The sequence below is a fragment of the Dermacentor variabilis genome, chromosome 5 (genome assembly GCF_050947875.1).
Source record: "Dermacentor variabilis isolate Ectoservices chromosome 5, ASM5094787v1, whole genome shotgun sequence".
NCBI classification, from domain to species: domain Eukaryota; kingdom Metazoa; phylum Arthropoda; class Arachnida; order Ixodida; family Ixodidae; genus Dermacentor; species Dermacentor variabilis.
The window spans coordinates 150,704,636-150,713,355 of record NC_134572.1 but is presented as its reverse complement, the minus strand read 5'-3'; the positions used below and the strand labels follow the sequence as shown (position 1 = coordinate 150,713,355).

Genomic DNA, 8,720 nt, shown 5'->3' with positions numbered 1-8,720 from the left:
CCTAGCACTGTGAAGCGTGGTCTCAGAAGGGACATGTCTTAGGAGGCACTGCCTAGGCAGTGTGTCCGTCTATTTTCGTAGAGCCGCGCGCTGCGAATGCAAAGGGCGGCGACCATAAAGCGGCACGAGAAGCATCAGACCGGGTGTCGTTAAGTCTCGAAGTACGCGCACCCCCACCGTAAGCACAGAATGAACTCAGACAAACACCACCCGTTGTGCTGCGAGCCGCACAGCTTAAGCATTGTCACCACTTCCAAACTTCGAAAGAACGGTAAGCAGCAGACGCAGGTTACAATACAACTAGTTCCATGTCCATTAGACAGTTCCAGCTAAGAGATTGGCGCCACACTCCACTCACGCGCGCGAAATTTCACACGCGCCACACAGCCCCTACGTCGGTACTAACGATACTTTTGGTGCGGACAACGCTCATTCCCGGCAGTGGTAAGCGGAATGTTACCATAGACTCCTACCAAGCGAACTTTGCGAAACATGACTGCGAGCCCAATTGTACCTTCTATTCTTGGGCCCAAGTTGACCGCGAGGTTCACGCTTGCCGAATGCGTAAAACCATCGCAATTCTGTGAAGAGTGCGCTGATGTGAAGCTGGCATGGGGGAAACTGTAACCGCAAAAGCAGCTAGCTGCCCTAAGCCATAACATTCTGGCGCATTCTTCCCGGTCTACAGTCATTCTGGGGCATGAAGATGAACTTTCTTGGCCGTTAGAAGGAACTTCTCGACGCTCTTCTGACAGAAATCAGATAGCGTTTCGTGTCATTCGAAGACAATAAATGTGACGACCACTTGTTGCATGACCCCTTTCTTGGCAACACTGAAGGACTGCGGCTATACAGTGGAGCAAGAGCTGCATTTTTATGTAGTGTTCCCGCAACCTTAAACGGGTACAAAGAGAGCAGATCCTTCGTCGGTCATATGGAGAAACCTCGATAAATACAAATACAAAATACAAGTTACGGAAACGTAACTAACAATGCTCTGCTTGAAAGCGACTTCTTTTCGCCGGGAACGGCTAGTCTGTGAAGAGACCTGTATTTTTTCCACTATATTTCAGATTAATAGCCGCGCTTGATCTTCATGAATTGACGTGACATTGCAATACATGGCGAGGGCAGCAAAGAATAGCACAAAGAGGATTGGCTCTCCACAATCAAAGAATAGAATGTTTCACACTAAAGTACGCTCCGTGTTACCCCCAGAGAAGATAGTTTTGGGCGCTGGCTGACATTGAGTTGTGGACCTGTAGGACCCATTGAGCGTCATCACTCAGAAGTGCAGTGAACAGACATGTGAACAGTATGACGCGCACAGTGATACAGAACAAGCCGCAAGTCCGCAGCTTCTGAGGCATCCAGGATGGCATGCCGGCTCTCCCAATCCCGTGACGTAACGCTATGAAATTGGGCTGCTAAACGTTGCCTTTCGCAAGTTCAATCCAAATCAGTTAAGAACAGTCGCAGACAACGCGACGGCTCCCTCCTGAACTCCCGCAATGTGCTTGCGTGGAACACCGTGTCTTCCCGTCCAGCACGTGGACTGCCGCGATGAGAAATTTGCGCTCTATAGTGAGTCAAGGATACTCTGAAAGAACAGTGTTCAACACCCCGACTTCCCTACTTAGTAAAAATGTTAGCACCTTTAAGGGTGCTGGTTTGTCAAGCGGCTAACACCCTTGTTGTTAGCAAGAAAGAATCACTGATAGTGACAAACGAACGTTTCTGTATTGGCGACTTTTTTTGGCAAGTAAACGTGATGATAGCTGCGACGGAAGACACTGAAACTGCATTAAATACATTTTTTATAGCTATCGCTGTCAAATTCTAGCCTCAGATATTTAATATGTACCACGTGGTCGGAATTAGTACACAGCTTTCAACTACGGCTTCCGTCACCTCAGGCGTCGTTTACGGTTGCTTCTGTGCACCATAAGTTTGTTACAGCTTTAACCCTTTCGTGTGTAAGCCGTGGGATAAACAAGAACGTTTAAGGGTATAAGTTTCTTACTGTGTATACAGGTGACAACGACGACACGACGGTGATTTCTGATTACCACGTATGATGGCGAATGCGGTTGATGCCTCTCGTCTGAAATGGTATCGCCAATAAACCGGACGTTATCAGAAAAGAATTGCGAATGTGGCAACACAGATAAGGATGTGCCGAAGGTACTTTGAACCAAGAAGCCGGCTGTTTTTCAATTTATTGAGGGTTTATCGAAAGCAGTGAGCAAAAATAAGTTATTTGGCTTGTTGGTAACAGCTATTCTTGAACATGCACTCGCTGCTGTGAAAAACTGATGCTGGGGATCAATACGATAATGTAGGGTTACATATTTCTCTGGGGAGAGCGACATCTATGATGCCATTCATTTTCATGTTGAAGCGGTCCTATGCGTCAATTCTGCTCTTTTAGCAGCTAATAGTTTAGGCATGTCTAGTGTTTGTGAGACTTTATTCTGTATTTCATTCTATCTCGTAGCGTTTCGTACTCGATTTGTTATGAGTGTATCACATTGTGTGCTTCTATTACTTTTGTATAGTGCTCTGTTGGATATATTTATGTTTCTCATAAGAAAGAGAGTAGCTGGCATTATCTTTGATCGCGTCAATAAAGAATGCTTTAAGAAACCCCAGCGTGTGCTGAGAAGTGAATATAACCAGCGCTGGCTTCGGAGAAGCGGCAGAGACTCCTGGCAGGCGAGTTTTAATCGTCTTGCAGGTCTTGCAGAGTAGCATCTTGATTCTTTAGGGTGTACCACACACTGGATACAACCTATGCGTGGTTTTACATCACAACGATTGCAGGGCAAAAATTGATACGTGGCGTCATTCATCGCGTCCCATTCTATCGTAAGTTGATTTCACAGTGATTTTTAGACCGATGAGCTCTACTTTTAGTTTTGTGGGTCATTGCCTTGCCGTGTTTGCAGAGCCTCCTGAATTGCTTTCGCAGGTGGAGTGCTGCCGTCCGTGTTACAACAGGTCAAGGTACCCATCGTGAGCAACGAAAAGTGCAAGAACATGTTCCTGGCAGCGGGAAGGCACGAGTACATACCCAACATCTTCATGTGTGCTGGCTTCGAAGAAGGCGGCAGGGACTCTTGCCAGGCGAGTGTTCGTCGTCGTGCAGACTGACGTCTTGGTTCTTTAGACTGTTACGCACATTTGCAGCCCGACACAAAGCACTGCAAATGGTACGACAGGCGGAAGAAATGTTAGCGCTGCTTGGCTGTTTTACAGGCGCTCATTATTTGGACAGCCGTGGCGTGTAATTCCAAGAAATCATTTAATAATTCTGCCATGCATCTCTTTTTACGTGGCCGGATGTCAAAGTTTCAGAAATTTACGATTAAGGTATTAATGCAGAAAATTCGGACCTGATTGGTACGTATTACACGTATTGTATTATGTATTGTGAAAGAAGAATAAAACAAGAAACAGCTATTCGGCATAAACGATAACACGAAAAAAGAATGACACAGCTTTTCCACTTTTTCCCGTTGGTGTTCTTTAAGGTAATTGCTCTTTTGACCATTCTTAATGCTGGGTTACGTAAAAATTGCGTTGTTCGCTGAATGCTACTTTATGTGCAGCCACCCTAGAATTTCAGCAATGCTAGTAGGGGCAGCCGCAAAGCAACAGTGACTTATCTTCCGGCGCATAAACCAAGCGTATTCAAAAATGCATTTTCTTTTTATTCTAAAATAATGGATCATTTCATAATGGGAAAGAAACTGAAAGAAGAGCTGCCAGCTCTGCATTGTGGAGAAACTGCAATGACATTTTTGGCAACTTGTGGTCATGAGCGATAGAAAGCACAAGGGAAGCACCAAACAAGAACGACAGAAAATGTTATACGTAACGGTCGTCACTGCTTCGCATGAATTTGTAAACCAGTGCCGAATGCCGAATGGTACACCACATTTGGTTCACACTCACGAGCAAAAGAGAGTAAATTCATTATTCTCAATAACTTGGCGCTTAATAGTTAGGAAACCATCCACGCGTGGTTACAAACAATACAATGATATGCAAGTAACCTGCAGCGACAATACTAAAGCAAGAAACAAATACGATACGGTTCTACACAGGAAGACCCCACCTGACTTCATTGCAGCGTATGTTAATGGTGGCAGACCCCTTTTCTCTGATTCAGTTCTGTAATTCATTTACATATACTTTGCAAGCTTCCTGACATTCGCAAAAAAGAAAGGACATAAAAGGATGTTATTGAATGCTCTATAAAATCATGCATGACTTTCTATACCCGGCGTGCTATATATATTTGTAGATCTTGTTTTGTCTAGGCCAGTGAATTGCAGCAAACGCGTCCACTTCAAGAAACCTTCGAACATGGCAGAACCATGATGCTTGTTCGTAGACATTGAACAATAACAAACACTTCCTATCGCGCGCACAATGATGAACGAAAAACCTTGCTCCGAAATTGTTGAATTTTACTGCGCGTAGTCCAATATGATTATGGAGTACCTACGAAGATCGCTAAGCAACTTCATCGCAGATTTCAACTTTTCGCATAACGGTCAAGCTCATTAGCATGTTTCCGATGAAGAGATTGCAAACGGCTTTCATCGCATAAACAAGGCGCACAATGATATGTGCGTCGCTGACCCATTGCATCACATGGATTATTATTAATCCCACTGAAAATAATGTTAAACATGATGTGAGCAGGCAATAAATGCTTCCCGAAACCAAAGCAAGCTCATACACCACCTCGACACCCCTCAAGCTTAATTTGTATGTTTGTGTCAGTGATACCTACATACAAAAAAAACGTTGGTGAGGTTGTTGAGAGGACTCGAAATATGAAATGCTGTCTAATACGCAAGTTTTGGCACAGAAACAGGCCACATGTGGCACACCACATTTATTTTGTACATGTAAGTATAGCTGTAACTGGTCGGCACATATAGGATAGTCATCTTGCGTCAATCAGCTTGTTCAGAGGATTGAACCACACTGACATAAGTCTTTGTTTTGTGAAGTAGCACTATCTACTAGGCGTGGAATTCGCATCTCCATTTGAGAAAGCCACCCGCTTCTACGCCATTTCTGCGCAGAATCAATGTTATCAAATAGAACTGTGGATATGTTATCTCAATTCAGCTGTCTTGCCAAATATGTGTTATAAGGCACTGTCAATGATAGAATTACTTCAAAAAATCTGGCGCTGGTCTTACCATGTGACACTGTTACGCGGTTGAGACAGCACGAGAATTACGACTGTCACATGGATTAGTCTAAACAACCTTCGCTGTGTATAGTTATTTTTAGGTCCTTGATCCGCCGTGGTTGCTTAGTGGCTATGGTATTGGGCTGCTAAGCACGAGGTCGCGGGATCAAACCCCGACCACGGCAGCCACACTGCGATGAGGGAGAAATGCGCAAGCAGCCGTGTACTTAGATTTAGGTGCACGTTAAAGAACCGCAGGTGGTCCAGATTATTCCGGAGTCCCCCCGCGTGCCTCATAATGGGATCGTGGTTTTGGCACGTAAAACCCCGCAATTTCATTTCTTTTGGTATTTCTTTACTAACTGTCATGAAAGGAAGTTATCAGCGAAATTGCTTCTGCGACGATAATTAGTGACGTATTAAGCCTCAAATTCGAGCCATTTGACTATTTCCAGAACATCACAGAGAAAAACTTCGAGGACGCTTAAGCTTCGCCTTTAAGAGTGGAACTCGATAGCATTCAAAGATTCCAGACTGTTTTTTACGCTTCTCGGCAACTGCAGCTTATGTAACGGTATTTTTTACCAGAAAACGCTGGCGGCGAATCCTATGCACGAAAGCCAGCGTTCGGTAGAAATGTGGCCTCTTGCGTGGGCTGGTCCCGGAGGTATGTGCACAGCCGCGCCACGAAAAAATTATATCATTTTCAGGTTTCTATTATTGTGTCTCACTTTCAATATTTACGTCTGAAAAAGTTTAACATAAAAGGCATGTGCTGTCGGTGTTTTGTTTCATGGCATTTGTTTGTGGGCTGTCATACTCAAACTTCCGAGGAATAATTTTGTCAAGAATGTAAGACAAGGTATGAACAACTTTAGTGATATACTGGTGTGGCAATATAAGCCGCATATACCGCGTGCCATATAGCAAGGCGTAGCACATACATACACCTAAATATATGCGGAAATTTTCGCTCACGGACAACTCTACCAACGCCAACACCGGATTTTCTGCCACACGGGGCTGTCGGGGCTACCATTATTTTAACGCTGTCGCGTTAGAAATAATGGTAGACGTTATCAAAAATTGTATGCACATACGACTGTTGTGTGATGATGTCATATAGATTTAGTGACACTCAGCGACGCTCAGTAAGGTTATTTCTTCATTAAAGCTGGAAATTGCGCGACAAGAATAGTGAACGCAAAACACTTCGGTGCTCTAAAAAAAACGCTGCAACGCTAAGTACACAACCCATTTTAACCTCTATGAGGAATAGGACGAAGCGGTTCCAAATCATTAAAAAAGCAAATACCTCTGCGATATCCCTGATTTACAATGGCATGACTGTAGCGTCAGAGGCACCTCTAGTAATATTATAAAACCTTGATATATTGTAGGGCCTTCTGGTACTCGTGGCTACATTGTCCTCTTCTGGGCGGTTTTCCAGGGAGATTCCGGAGGTCCTCTCCAGATACAAGCCAAGGACGGCCGATGGTTTCTGGCAGGCATCATATCGTGGGGCATCGGATGCGCCGAGCCCAACCTGCCGGGCGTCTGCACCCGAATATCACGGTTCAAGGACTGGATCATCAAGAGCACCACTTGACCCTGCCCAACAAACACGGCAGTCGTGGTCATCTCACAGTCTTACTGCATCACCAATCGCCTTCCATGTGGAAGCAACTGCTCCGTGGCGCGCCGTGGGACAAGGTCTGACATCATCCCTGATCTGCAACGTTGAATGGACAAGTTTACGTTGTGCAGAGACACGCGCACTTCAAGTTTGTTTTGCGTCACCCAAGAGGCGTTGTGGACCAGACTGTCCTACGCGTATACAAGTCAGAACGCAATGCACCGCGTGCCGTTTATTTTTTATCTCGTTACATTACGCAGATCACTTGCGATGACTATGGTGAATGGCTCTGTGAAGTGTGTGGCAGCGTGTGCGATGCTGCGCAGAAAAAAACTGCTTCGCATTTGTATTAATTTTGCAAAGCACACCTGCTGTCATCGTGCTGTGACACGCAGAGTTCCACAGTGACGCTCCATGCCTCAACCATGCAGTCGGATGCGCACAAAGCTGTAAGTAATACGCCCGCAATGTGTCTTGATAAGTTAAGCAACGGACAACGTAAGTAATGACCCTAATATAATAAAGGAAATATGCCGCACAAAATTCAAGGATGTCTCCATACGGTGAGCCTGTCATAACGAACCGAGTACTGACGTAGGAGGAAAGAAAAGAACAAAAGTGGCTGTTATCGGATTATTTTTTCTCACCTGGGGTTCTTTAACTTGCCCTTCAAGGCACGGTGTACACTAGCATTCGGAATGCTGTCCAAAGAGCCGCGAACCCAAACCGCCATCTTGCGCTCAATAAACAGAACGCCACAACCACTGCGCTACAATGGAGGGATGAACTATGTGCAATGATGATGACTGCTTCTATACACGTCAAGCTCCCAAGGTCTCACAAATGGTGCAGATCTAAATCTATACACAAGTTTTTGCTAGCTGGAAAGTCAACCGTACAAGAAATCTAAGGAAGACAAGAATATATCTCCAATTACGTTTCCTTAGCAAAAAAGAAAGAACAGAAAAAGGCGCCTGGGCAACACGCGAAAAAAAAAAATTGCTGCATATGATTGAAGCACCACGGTGACTTGACGAATGCTAGCCTAAACAATTTAAGCGCAGTTGACCCACTCTACTCGGGAAGCCATTATTACGATGTTATATTTTCATGTGAAAATGCGAAGTATACAGGAGTTGTCGGGAAGAATGCATGAGCCCTTTCATAGCCTAGAATAAGTGCCTGAGATCCTGCACTCCCCAAGTCCCGGGATCCGGGGAGGCATGCAAAAGAGCCCAAAGCTGTGGCTGACAAAACAAAGAATGTAAATAAATTCGTGGAGCTTGATAGCTCTTGTGACACCTGCAAGACAACATAGCTTGCAGGACAAGCTCGAGGCTAGGTGCTTGTTAAAATTTCGTCTCACCAGCGAGTTACGACTGAGACGACACTATGCTGAACATAATTTCAGGAATGCGTGAATATTCTACATTATTGTCCAAACAGAAACCGAAACAACCTACCAATGCACAAGAGCACACAAAACATGAATACTGAGAAGGCCACGTGACCACTATAATTTTTTTTTTACCAGACACTACAGTGTGCGCCATAAATACTGTAACGTGGTTTCCCTTTCATACTTTGCTTGGCAGTACTCTATTATACTAAAAATGATTTCACAATATTTCCTCAAAAACCTCAGGTAAGACCAAAGTTTTTGTCTTAGTACACGGGGCTGCCCCCAGCTTTCATCAAAGTCTCTAAACGTTCGGCATAAGTTTCTACAGCAGGCTTCAGTCTCTCACGACGCAACTTTTCCTATCCAAGCCTGTTTCTTTAAGGATTTAACGGTATGGTATTGTTGGGTGACATTACCTGTTGGGGCCAGTCTATAAGCATTTTTTTTTCAAAATAGCTTCCACACAG

General features: G+C 44.6%; 1 protein-coding gene across 1 annotated transcript in view; it reads left to right on the top strand.

Moving 5' to 3' along the window:
• The window catches only part of LOC142583243 (uncharacterized), a 146,543-nt gene extending 138,998 nt beyond the window's left edge, over positions 1–7,545 (top strand). The window contains exons 7-8 of the mRNA XM_075693631.1: positions 2,972–3,126; positions 6,666–7,545. Coding sequence (XP_075549746.1) covers positions 2,972–3,126; positions 6,666–6,824 — 314 coding nt within the window. The 3' untranslated portion in view covers positions 6,825–7,545. The remainder of the gene's footprint in view (positions 1–2,971; positions 3,127–6,665) is intronic.
• Positions 7,546–8,720: the final 1,175 nt, after the last annotated feature.